The sequence below is a fragment of the Triplophysa rosa genome, linkage group LG24 (assembly GCF_024868665.1).
Source record: "Triplophysa rosa linkage group LG24, Trosa_1v2, whole genome shotgun sequence".
Lineage (NCBI taxonomy): Eukaryota > Metazoa > Chordata > Actinopteri > Cypriniformes > Nemacheilidae > Triplophysa > Triplophysa rosa.
This window is the reverse complement of record NC_079913.1, coordinates 15,753,252-15,766,900: the sequence shown is the minus strand read 5'-3', so window position 1 is coordinate 15,766,900 and position 13,649 is coordinate 15,753,252. Positions and strand designations below refer to the sequence as shown.

The 13,649-nt window shown below is 36.7% G+C and overlaps 1 protein-coding gene across 2 annotated transcripts; it reads right to left on the bottom strand.

Annotated features, from left to right (window-relative positions):
• Nucleotides 1-686: 686 nt before the first annotated feature.
• LOC130548167 (stonustoxin subunit alpha-like) lies at nt 687-6,978 on the bottom strand. 2 transcript variants are annotated; one of them, XM_057324747.1, is made up of 4 exons: nt 6,693-6,978; nt 4,146-4,395; nt 3,981-4,028; nt 687-2,692 (listed from the first exon to the last, which is right to left on the bottom strand). In XM_057324747.1, the coding sequence occupies exons 2-4, from the start codon at nt 4,267-4,269 to the stop codon at nt 2,160-2,162; spliced, it is 705 nt and encodes a 234-aa protein (XP_057180730.1). In that variant the 5' UTR covers nt 4,270-4,395; nt 6,693-6,978; the 3' UTR covers nt 687-2,159. The 2 variants fall into 2 exon arrangements, with proteins under 2 accessions (XP_057180730.1, XP_057180731.1); XM_057324748.1 differs by having other exon boundaries at nt 4,146-4,240.
• Between the last annotated feature and the right edge of the window lie 6,671 nt (nt 6,979-13,649).

Below are 13,649 nucleotides of genomic sequence, written 5' to 3'. Positions count from 1 at the left end.
AAGGATTTTACGAGGTTATTGTAAATGATACAAAAACGTACGATTACTAGAAAAAAGCACTACTGAAGCCACGCCCCTAAGCCTAACGTCACTGGCGCAAAGCAAATCGTACAAATGTACGAATGAGATCTTACGAATTCATACAAATTAGACAAAATTATCCACCTCGTAAAATGGTTACGTTTTTGCCGTGAGATTGTTGACCGAGAAGACAAACATTTTTTAAACAAAATTAATTGAACAAAATCTAAAAGTAAATCTAAACAAAGCAGTGCTTTTTAAACAATTAAATACTGTGGGTCAAAGTTGTCAAGCACTTTTTATTGGTTAGATATTTGCAAAGCCCAGTGACCAACATAAAGGGTGACTAATAATGATTTACTGCATGGCAAAAAAAATATATATATGGAGATACGAGGTTTTAGAAAGACAGCAGCGTTATGCAAATGCACATATTTGATTACCTCACAACTGTAATAATCTATCAATTTTACTTCTGTAAATTAAATTATCATATATTGGAGTGGATTAATGCCACCTGGTGACGAAAAATAAAATTATTATTTAAAAAAAAAAATACAATTTATTATTTTTTAAATAATACAATTAATAATAGTTGTATTAATTTCCTCACATTTCAAATCCAGCCAAATTTTGAACCGTGACAACAGAGTAAACAATCAAAATAACGTTTGCAACTTAAGTTTATTTAAATGAACATATTAAGAGTTTTTAAGTTACGCCAATGCATTGATTTAACAGATGACTGAATTATTTCTTTTAGATCGTAATACAAAGTCAAAATGAATACAATTGATACATTTCAGCACTGTTACAAATGCAAAACCCACCACGTGTCTAAATATGTTATTGAGTGCAAAGTTTTTGTGTATTGCACCTAAACAACGATCCAAAAATGGAAGTGAATATAATGTTAGGTAGTTAACAGTTTATTCATCGATTCACTTTACTGTGTTGTAGACTTTGGCTAAAATATATGGCTGATGCTGAGGTACAGTGCAGTTTGACTCAAGATGTGATATACTGTGATAGATTCTCATTTAAATGAAAAACTCCAGTAATGGAAAAAAACTGTCATGTATAGAAAAACCTGTCTTGGATCGTGCTCTACAGTTCGGAATGCATGTGATCCGCGGATTAACTGTAGTTTTATTCACCATACAGTAAAAGATATTTTTAGCAAGTACACACTCTCGTATCTCAGTATCTGGATGAGTACAGTATGAAAAGGCAAACATCTTAACTTTACAGCTAGCCTAACGCAGCAGTTTAAGAAATGTGTTGAGTCAAAGCGCAAATGATGCGATCCACGCGCAAACGCCAATCACTCATAATTCAGTAAAGCAGAGAAAGTCAGTAGAGATCCTTACTCCATGATCGACACCTCATAACACCCTTCACATTCATAATCTGATCTCTAGAGATCCATTTGTCAGCCGTTTACTCTGATTGCACGTTTATATTTTACTTATTTGTTAGTAATTAAAATATAAACTTATATACGTTTATATTTTACTTATAACACAGATATTTCGTTTTTTTACTTATTTTGTTAGTAATTAACATATAAACTTATATACGTTTATATTTTACTTATAACACAAATATTTCGTTTTTTATAATGCATGCATACTGAATGACAAATTAATTACTGTTAAATGAATCTGCTGATATTATCAGGGTATGTTAACAAAATTTTTATAAAATTATCCAAACAGCTTATATTATAATAAAACCATGACATGCGTTTACATTAGATGATCTGGAAAATGATCCGATCCGTCAACCAAAATCAGTAAAATGATCCAAACCGTGGGTTCTGTGATCCGTTGCACCACTATTATACTGAGTTTTTTGAATAAGATTAGATAAACACTGCATAAAGGCACTGGATTGAATGTATTAAATATTACCTGCTGAATAAAGCGGTTTCCGGGAACTAAGATCCGGTTACATCTTCACAAGTTTGGTATTTGGGACGTATTCGCCACTTTCCAATAACGTTCAACTCTAACGTTTGCGCTAATATGAGAATTCCGGTTAAGTTGAATGACCGTTATTTGGTACGTCTCTGCACTGAATACAATCGGATAAATACCTGGGGAGGCAGCTTTACAGCATTAGTTTCATGTGGGTCTCTACATTGTAAGATCACAGAGTGTCACTTTAGAATGAATGGAAACTATTGCAAGTCCAGGATAGAGAGGTTGAGTGAATGTGGTGCTGATGCTGTGGATGAGGGTCATTATTGTGTCCGAGACGCTGTAGAAGGACAGAATTCCTGCTCTCTCATCCACATACACTCCGATTCTATCAGAGCTGGACACTACAGGGACGTTAATCCATTTGTCATTATGACAGAACGAGAATCTGGAGTCAGAGCAGTACAACCTCCAAGATTTATCGTTACGTCCAAAGTCACACACATGACCCAATTCTTTCCTCCCGATGCTCTTATATGACACTGATAAATACACACGACCAGTCCACTCGATCTCCCAGTAAGAGCGTCCACACACTCTCTCCTTACACAACACCTGACAACAGCTGAATCTGTCTGGATGATCAGGATACTCCTGCTCAGTGTAAGAGAATCGGATCACTCGGTTCCTCTCAGACAGACGGAGGTGTTTAGACAGCGTGTTTAGATCCAGCGTCAGCCCCCCGGAGTCTGAGAAACATAAAACACAAAATGAAAATATAGAAATCATTCAAATAAGAGCATCAGCTACGCAGTCAATACAGCCGACTCGCTGAACACAAACTATTCATCTTTATGCATTTAATTATGCAGAAAATAGGAAACATTGAACATATGAATGGGATTATTAACCAATCGAATATACGCATTATTATTATGAAAAAAATGATACTTTATTGTTTTTTTTTGCAATTGTTACTATTTCTGGAATGTAGATATTTTGTATATTCTTACTTATTTGAGATATTCAAAAGTACCAATTTAAACTAAAGGCTTTATACTTACACAAATTTAAAGATTTACTGCAAATAACACAAAAACACACAAATGAAAGGGATAGTTCACCCATAAACGAAAATTCTGTCAACCTTTATGACTTTCTTTCTGCCGCAGAACACAAAAGAAGTTATTTTGAAGAAAGTTGGTTAGCGAACAGCACTGGACCCCATTCACTTCTATTGTATGGACACAAAACCAATGCAAGTGAAAGGGGGCCAGTTGTCAACATTTTTCAAAATATCTTTGTTTGTGTTCTGCGGAAGAGAGAAAGTCGTGCAGGTTTGAAAAGACAAGAGGGTGAGGAAATGATGACAGAATTTTCATTTTTGGGTGAACTTTTCTTTCAAATAATGTTTTTGCAACTGTGACCATATGAATGGGATTATTAACTAATCGAATACACGCATTATTATTATGAAAAAAATGTACAATCACGGCAGTATGCATTTACATTTATTCTTTTAGCAGCTGCTTTTATCCAAACGACAGAGCATTTTGTCTGTATAGAGCCATTAAAGGGATGGTTCACCCAAAAATGAAAATTCTGTAATCATTTAATCACCCTCATGTAACCAAATGACTTTGTTCTGATGAACACAGAGAAAGATATTTGGAAGAATGTTAGCCATTTCACTTCTGGGACATCATTGACTACCATAGTAGGAAAAATGAAATGGTAGTCAAAGGTTCCCCAGGACAGTTTGTTTTTCTAAATTCTTCAAAATATCTCATTTTGTGTTCAGTAGAATACAATACTATGGTAGTGTATATATATTTCTAATATATTATATAATATTTCAAATATATTTCTTTATGTTCAACAGAACAAATACATGTATACAGGTTTGGAACAACCTGAGGGTGAGTAAATGATCGAAGAATTAAACCTTTGGGTGAAGTATCCCTTTAATAAGTCGTGTTTGATGATCTACGTATAAGAAGAGATTTAGTGGATGTGTTTATGTTTCTAGTAACTTACACTGGATGAACTGATCTCTGGTTACGGGTTCAGGACTGGAAATAACCTCTGTGCATTTTATTTAAGAAACAGACATTTTAATCTCAATCATGACCATTAAAATCATTTGTATTTCTACGTGATGAAAGATGATGGCCTGTTACGAGTAAATGAGTCATACGTTACCTCTATCAGATATATGTTCCATCCCTTTTCTGCAGGAATGCTCAGATGAGATACAGAAGAGAGGAGAGAGCTGACAGTGATGCTGGACAGTGATTCTGTGGGCAAAGACAAACAACACAAACATTTAACAGAAAAATCATACAAAATCTCAGTAAAATATCCGTCTCCCTACTATCCTGCATAGTTCTGTCCTTGATTATCCAGAAGAAAAGCAGGAAGTTTCTCAGTGAGCAAGACGAGCACTTCCTGACTGGAAAGATAACAAAACAAAAGTATGCACATCAACCTTTAGTGCAAACTCAAAAAAAGAAAATAAACAATATATATACATATATATAAAGTATATAAAGTCGCCACGCAAAAACTTCTAATGTATCATGTTTAATAATGGACTCTCCCGTAACCTGTGACATTTTGAGCAAAAAGGCTCTTCATCGGACACTTTCGCATTTAGTTTAGTATGGTTTAAATTAGGGGTGTGTGATAAATATTGTGTGTGATAACATCGTAATTCTTGCGCAATTTAATATGCGAAATCATATTATCGAAGTAGACCTACAGGAATGTCATATTTTCACTTCTTTCTTTATGCTGCACAGTTACAGCAGTGTTGTTGTAATGCAGTTCAAAGTAAGGAAGGAAGGAGGCGGGAACATTAAATCAAACTTTAAATAAAATAAACCAACAACAAAACGAAAGTAAAGGGCCGACAGATAACTCACGGTCACCTGCCGGCCACACAAACATAAATAAAACTGAACACAATGTCCAGGCCCCTCTCGTCCTTAAAAACAAAAAAAAAAACATTTAAAAAACCAGAAAAACAACAAAAAAAAAAAAAAAACAGTGCAAAGCGCAGCTGACACTCATTATCACTCGCGCCACCGGCCTCGCACTGTTCCCTCACAGCTCTCGTCCCGCCTTCCTCGTTACAGTTGTGTTTTGTGTTTACTTGAATGTTTCGATTTTACAGAGCTTCTTCCTTGAAGGTTAGTTCGACCAAAATGCCATTATTTCATTTATTCAGATATATTTTATTCTCTCAACATTTCTTTCCCAACACGTGGTTCTAAATCTGAAAACACAACGTTGTAACAACATGGTCAAATGGTTGACGTTTCTGCGTTACGTTGTGCTCCTGTTCTAAAAATGATCCCAAAAGAAAAAGCCAACCACTAACTTTCTTTGGCGTGAACTTTTGTCGTTTTTGTGCAGACCGTTTCCATTGACAAACTGCTACAAAGAAAAACTTAATGGGTGTTGTTTTTCTTTAACACATGTATTGTTAATGGTCACCCAGCAATGTCCAAAATCGAGTGAAGAATGGCCTTACCGGATTAAATTAAATAGGGATGTGCACGAGTACTCGGACCAGAAAGCGAAGATGAAAACGATGATTGTTTGGGTCTATAAATACATTTTTAAATACAATTATTTTCTTTCTTACGGATTGGTTATGCTGACATTTCACAAAGTGAGCAGACGTGAACGTGCGCTGAAGTTCAAAACGCTTGCCCTGCTCACCTCAAGCTGATATTTCAATCAAATTGAAAATACTCAATCAAATCGAACACATTTCACTTTTTTGGCATTTATTTTCAAGCAAAACTGGGTCCTAGTTGCTGTTGTGTTTTTTCTTTTCATAACTTATATTTACTGCAATTAATCTCAGATGTGGTTCGATGAATGTTCAAATAAAGGTTTTTTTAAATGTTCTCCGGTGTTGTTTTGTGTTGACTCGTTTCGTTTTTTTTGTCAAGAGCCTTACAACAATTCTAAAGAACAATGAGCACGCGATAGGTGTTTATGGGTGTTTTCCTGTGAAGGGAGAACTAACGACAAAATTGACATTTAAACATATTGCCCATAAAAGGCTTTGCTTCTAGTACTTATACACACACACACACACACCAGAATCCATTCATACAAAAATCAATATTATTCTATTTTTTTTAATCTTATAGGCCTAATGTGGGATGACAGTTTTTAAAGAAGTGTTTTGTTGTAGGGGTACAGAGTAACTTACATCACATTCTTTTAGCAGTCAGTTATGGGCCTAATTAATATTCATGAAGGGAGGGAATTTTTTGTTTGAATTTACTTTGTTTTGCTCAGTTTTATATTAAGTTGTATTGTATTTTATTGAAAAGCAAGACAAATTATAAAAAGCACATTTTGACTATTCAGTTTGTGCAATAGTGAAAAAAATAGTAAATTTCCATCTCGGTGCATCCCTAATTATAGTTAGAGATATGCATTGGCCTGTTTGGAGATTGCAACTTTCTACTTCGATGCATAAAACGATCTCATTTTCCAACTATGGCCCAATTAATCTTAAAATGATGGTTTACCTGTATGATCGGAATAAGGTACAGTGCGATTTGCCACTATTCTCCCCACACAAATCAGTTAATATTGAAGGAAAGACCAAATCTCTAAGGAATATCCACTAGGACAACAACTTTACCGCACCCCCTTGTTTCAGGCTTGTGACATTGTGGCCACTAAAGAAAACCTTTCCGAGCAAAACACAAAGAAATGCAATACCTAAAAGTCCATGAACTGCCCGCTAAACTCGATTATTGTGCTCCTCTTAACTTGTCTCCAGAAGTAGGCCTGCTCCGCGTTGCGATGTCTGATGAACTCTAAACGTCACGTGATTCACAGCGCGATATGGTTCTGCGTCATGTTCAATGATTATAAGTTACATGTAGAAAGACTGCATGCATGATTATACACGTAGAAAGTGTTTTGAGACTATTTTCTCTCCCCTCTGCCCAAGTACTCCACTGCGGTCAAGTCGGTTAAACCGAAACTAGCTCTCACGCTGTTTTGTGATGCGCGCATATACTGCGCATTACGGTGAACGTGTGCACACGGATTTCAAAATAAAAGCGATCTCTGGCGAACGCGCCTTCTCAATCAGTCTGTCAATAGCAGAGGTGTACAGTACTTGAGTATTTTACTCTCAGGGATCAAGTATCTTTACTTTTGTTTACTAGTGTTTTTACTTTGGAAATGTTTTACTTCCATACATTATAAAGCATGGCATATATCAAACTTTTTACTCAACTACATTTGAAAACTACATGGCATTTTTTACATTTAAAAAAGTACATTAAAAGTGAATGAAAACTTGACATTAAAGCACGAGAGTCAAGAACCCAACTAAAGCAAACACTGATCACAATAATGGTGGCTGACAACAAAACATTGAGGAATCAACAGTTTTTAACATTGATTCAATTGTTTTCATCTGCTCTCTTGCTATCAGGGAAGCTACATGCAGGTGTGTTTGATTTGTTTGATTAGGGTTGAAGAGAAACTCTGGAGGACACCGGCCTCGAGGACTGAGTTTGGGACCCCCTGAGTAAAATACTCAAGTGCTATACACCTCTGCAGAACTGTCACATATTCAACATCAATACAGTCTGATTAATAAAATTAAGAACGCGTGCCGTGTTGTCTGTAATAGATAAACATGTAAGGGATGATCCACAGCTAGCCGTGCGTTAAAGGGTTTTACCGCACAATGTGGAGGCCAAGAAGCACCCGACGCGAAGCTTACATCATGGTCATTTGCCAAGTTAAAGATGTTATTGATGTTTACACTGTAATGTTAGATCAAACAGGTGAAAATGAGGGTTATTTTGTCAGTCAATTTCAAATGTAACCAAACTGACTGGAGCAACCTGTGCATTAAAGGAGTCATGAACGGGGCTTGTTTATTGTGTTATACTGTTGTATGAGGTCTAATACTAATGCCGTGGGAATGGTGCTATCAGGGCATATCAAGCGATCTTTAACAAAGAAATAGTGACGCATAGTACAACATTTTTTTTACTCATATAAGATTGCTGCGCCATTCCTATCGGATCCAATATTGACTGCACAGCACTGCTTTTTAATTTTAGTCTCTCCGCAAGTCCAGCATTGACATGTGCCTTGTTCACAAAGGAATCTGCGTTGAAATGAAGCGAACAAACGCTCAATTTAGTAATGTGGGAATCCGAAGGAAAGTTATGCAGCGACTGTGTTCTTCCACAACCAGGCACTGACTGCACAATATTTTGTGATCTTTAAAGCCATGTTTATTGCTTGCTCGCTTTATCTGGTTCCACGCAACTTGTGTTACTTCAGTACTGTCATGCACGAACCAGTGGGCGGGGCTAGAGAAGTAGTCGTTGATATTCTTCTGTGGAGGCGGTGTTCAACCTATCAATGACGTCATCATAGGTGCATTCCAGGACCTGGCGTTCGCTGAGCCTGCTGTCAATAACAGTTGCAATTTTAGTAACAAGGGCGTTTTCAGTTCTGACACTTGAATGCGATTCCCTCTTATATAACAAATGCACGGGTTAAAATTTATGTCTTAATTCATCGCTCCTTTAAAGGGTTTTAAGGCACAACTTTCAGCTAATCAGAATCGAGTATTCAAACAGACCATGCAGGGCTCCAGACTACAACTAAATGCGACCAGTTTTCGAGACAGCGGAAGCATTTTTTATGAGTACTCGCGCATATGCGACCTGCAAATTTGGAATTTCTTCTAGTTGTTATTTCATGTGGAAAGACAAGAAGAACGCGACCTGCCACCAGTGGAGGCAGTGTGTGATAGTCAACTGTGCGAGTCACTGATGTTTCCCGCGGACACGTACCATCCAGGTCGCCATTGACAACACACACAACGTGAGCGCATTACTACAAGTCGCTGTTTACTTTGACGGTTTCTTGAGCCCAAAGACGAACGATTTGATATGAGATGTTTAAAATGATACTAACCACGGAGGAGTTCAAGAAACGTCATTTATTTGTTGATCACTTGAGACAGCGCTGGTTCATTTCAAATCTGTTCACAGCTAGAAAGAACGACAGTCGAATGCTCTTATATTTACTTGTGTTGTGTGAACATGAGGAAAAGTGTCCTTAATACACAATAAAATCATTATAAGAACGTAACAACACTAGACCTTTAAGTTACTTTAATGTGTAACACTATGACAAGCACAATTTCTGCTGGTTGAAATGAATTCAGATGTAAGTCTCTCTATTTAACACCAAACGATAACAAAGCTTCTCTGTTGACTCTGCCTCTTTTTAAATGAGCAGAACCAAATCTGCGATCATCGAGTAATTTACTTGTCAGTATCAGTAATACAGTTATTTTGGGGAAACTTATTGAATAATTGCATTGCAGGCTGATTTAAAAAAAATCTGTCAGGGGCTACAGTGCTCATAGTAAAAAAACTTAAGTCTGGAACCCTGGCCATGGTTCACTGTAAAACAATTTTTGTAAAACTTGTGTTAAAAAACTGGCAGCTGTGGTAGCCAGAAATCAACCGTAAAAAATACAGTTAAAATGTTCTTTGATTTACGCTACACAAAGAAGTGGCCTGTTAAATTTAAAAACTGGTAGTTAGGTGGCAGAATTCTACTATAAAAAATACTGTAGAAATGTTTATCACGTTACGGCACACTTAAGAGTGAGCTGTAAAATATACGGTAAAAAACTGGCAGCTGTGGTTACCAGAAATACACTGTAAAAATACGGTAGAAATGATTATCAAATTACTACACACATAAAGTGAACTGTAAAATTTACAGTTAAAAACTGGTAGCTGCAGTTGCATCCAGACTGGTATAAAAGTCCCTTAAACCTTAAATCCCAGAATAACAACAAACAATTAGGTCACTTTTTACAGGCTACACATTTATTTAAGTACCAAAAATGTTGTAAATACACAGCAGAGCATTCTTTTATTTGTTGAAGCATGTTAATGCTGTAAAAGACCACACACTGGCCCAACGATGGAATCCAATGGTGTGGTTGAAGGGATCTCGTGTTCTGCTTCTCCTCAGCGATTTCTACATGAAGTTATTTAAAAACTGTTACAATTTAGTTCAATTTACATGACTCTGTGGTTAAGCCCGATCTGACTCCAATTTTATTATAATGTCAAATAAGTTATAGGACATTTACAATGTATCTGTTGATCATAGTTCATTTTATCTGTAAATCTTCAAACTTTACTATATATATATAGTGTGGGATGGCCCCTACAGAATCCGACCATCAGTTCCCAGATAGCAACCAAACCAGCAACTCGTTGCGGCCCACACCTTACTCCCCATACCACCTCATCTGGCCCACATACCGCGTGGAATGACGGCCCTTGGGCGGTCCGCTCCTGTTTGCCAGATTTGGGCCACAAGCAAGCCAAAGCAATGCAACATGTCAGCCCAAAACAAAACAAATAAAGCAGAACTGACCCAAATATAATCAACAGTTCATTTCAATTCTGGCCCAGATTTATCCTAAAACCAACACCTTTCTGTGCTCCTGTTTGACAGAATTTGTATTGAGTTTCATTATTATTATAGTGATGATTGAGTCATTAGTGATGAGCATCTGCTATTAACAAACACAATCACTGCAGAAAAGATCAACAAAATGTTAAATTAAATTTACCCAAAGAAACACAACAACTACAACCTGAAACACAACCCAGCTAACAAAAGTTTGTTATAAGAACGTTCCTTAGAGGTTTTTCATGTGTTTGAATACATTTTAAAAACATCTTTTAATGTTTTAAGAATATTACCATCATGGTGATCAGTGTTTCCTTGAGTTGGGATATTGACCCTTGACCATTTCTTTGTCTGATCTGCTGAAACTGTGTGCTTTTAAAGTGCACTTGTTATTGCAGTGCAAATGAGAATCTAAACAAATATTATTGGTATGGATTCATTGACACCACTGTGATGTTGTGATTTGATTCAGTACTCTTGTTTGGATTGAGTGCTATGCTGTTGATCCTGAAAGAACATTATAAGATCAGGGAGTCTGATTGTATTTTGATGTCTAGAAAAATTTGTGAAAAATGGATGTATGTTTATCAAAAGACATTTTAGAGTCACACAAACATCAAGAATCAATGTATGAATCTCAGCAATGGTGATAATTAACCAATTAATTCAGATCAAACTCCCAGATGTTATAATGTTCTTTCAGGATCGGCAACACAGCAATTTATTCAGATTTAAACATGATAGTAATCTCAATGACCACCAACCAACAACATTTGATTAGATTATCAATTGTATTTGCATTACAAATGCACATTAAAGGTACATAGTTACAGCGAATCTAAAGAGTAAATGTCAAGGGTCAAGAGCCCAACTCAAGGAAACACTGATCACCATGACGGTGACTTTTGTCAGCTGGGAACGTTCTTAAAACATAAAAAACTGACATTTTGAATATTTGAAAACGTGAAAAACCTCTAAGGAACGTTCTTATAACAAACTTTTGTTAGCTGGGTTGTGTTTCAGGTTGTAGTTGTTGTGTTTCTTTGGGTAAATTTAATTTTGTAGTTTTTGTTGATCTTTTCTGCAGTGATTATGTTTGTTAACAGCAGATGTTCATCACTAATGACTCAATCATCACTATAATAATAATGAAACTCAATACAAATTCTGTCAAACAGGAGCACAGAAAGGTGTTGGTTTTAGAATAAATCTGGGCCAGAATTGAAATGAACTGTTGTTTAAATTTGGGTCAGTTCTGCTTTATTTGTTTTGTTTTTGGCTGACATGCGGCATTGCTTTGGCTTGCTTGTGGCCCAAATCTGGCAAATAGGAGCGGACCACCCAAGGGCCGTCATTCCACGTGGTATGTGGGCCAGATGAGGTGGGATGGGGAGTAAGGTGTGGGCCGGATTTGGGCCACAAAAATCTGCTATCTGGGTGTGGAGAGAGTAATTCAAATTCACTCCAGTGCATGGTGGATGAAAAGGAATCAAAACCGGGTTTATCAAAGTAGAGACCTGAGCCCTGGCATTAATCACTTAATCGACGAAAAACCTGAGAAAATCAAGAAAATAAAGAAGAGGAGGTCTCAGGTAATATATGCACAGGGGGATTCAGGACCAAGTCAATAGTTGAAAAAAGTGTTCTTGGACAGTGAGAGTTGATATCCGATAAATATTTAGCTTTGCCAGCCTTGGCAGCCTTCTGAAAATGATGCAAGGAGTCTCTCAACAATTCATAGGACACCTGGAGTCTATCTTTCTTGAACCTGCGTTCACATTGGCGACATTTCTGTCTGAGTATCTGAATGTCCCTGTTCATTCAAGGCTGCACCTTTCATTTTACCTTAAAAAGTCTGCGAGGTGCAATGAGGTCTAAAATAATAGAACACCTATTGTTGAATAATTGCACCTGCATAGCGAGAAAACAGGATGCGGTCGAGACCGCCACGAACAGAGACAAAACTATATATATGGCATGATATGAAACACACAGAGCTTCAGTGGAAAAGTACTGAAAGCTACTCACACTGTAGAAGATTCTAGAGAAGGGCTAACTACATTTTATATTAGTGAGAAACAAAATAATCTAACAGTAAGTTACTAGAAACACATCAACACATCACATCCACTAAATCTCTTATTATACATCATCAACAAACACAGATACAGAACAATGAACGTGTAAAACCAAGAGCTCAAATACACCAGAACAAGTGATTCCAATCATTGAATGATTGCGTGTGTTGGTGTGCGTGTGTGTCTGGGTTGGCCAATGCACTGTTAAAAATGGCCAGGTTTTCACAAGATTTTACTGTGATTTTTCACAATAAAATATTGTATTTAGTGTTTACCCAACATTACAGTAAACTCCTGTGAACTACATATGTTGTTTTTGAGTTCAGTTACACAGCAAAAGTTAATGAGAGTGAATGATGAAGTGATCATTGATGAACATTTGCTGCTAACGAGCAGAATCACAGAAGAAAAGATGAACAAAACAGAAAGAAAACACAACAACCAGACCTGACGTACAGTCACACAGTCTTAGATGAACATCAAGTGTAAATAACAGATGAACACATGAAATCTGTCAAGATCTCACCAGAGAATTAAACACAAACACCATTAACATCTTCACTTATTACAGACACACTTTCACTTTATTTCTGGCATCTGTGCATACGAAAGCTCTTATTAAGAATTAACAGAATATTGCTTTGTTGAAAAAGTCACCATTAAGGTGATCAGTGTTTTCTTTAGTTAGGCACTTGACCCTTGCGGTTTAGTATGAAAGTTCTTTTTCCAATAGCTCTAATTCAATAGCGTTAACACAAGTGTTTGTGTGCAGGCGTGAGAAGTTTGATGAAGAAACTGGGAAGCTACAATGCATGCTGGGAGTCATGGGTGAGTTCTGTTCTATGCTGTTACCCACAATGCATTGCAGCTCGAAGCTTTCTCTTGTTGAGTGTCATCGCTGTTGAGTTTCATGAGCTGATTCTTCACGTCTGAATTCTTCATGTGGCTTTTATTTGTAATAGTAATTTATTTTCCATCATAAAATATGTCTCCCCACTGTGTGACAGTGACTGAGTCAGGCACAATATTAATCAGACACATACAAAACACACCTACATCAAACGAGAAAAACAGCTCTGTGCCCATTATTACCAGTTAGAGGATCAAATTATTTTGT

Bases quoted from the DNA above. Each gene is read 5' to 3' on its own strand.
- LOC130548167 (XM_057324747.1), bottom strand. From the start codon at position 4,269: ATGTTTGTGTTGTTTGTCTTTGCCCACAGAATCACTGTCCAGCATCAC. The intron at 4,029-4,145 runs GTAACGTATGAC...TAAAATGCACAG, and splicing joins GGAACATATATCTGATAGAG to AGGTTATTTCCAGTCCTGAA. The intron at 2,693-3,980 runs GTAAGTTACTAG...TATGTTTCTCAG, and splicing joins CAGAGATCAGTTCATCCAGT to ACTCCGGGGGGCTGACGCTG.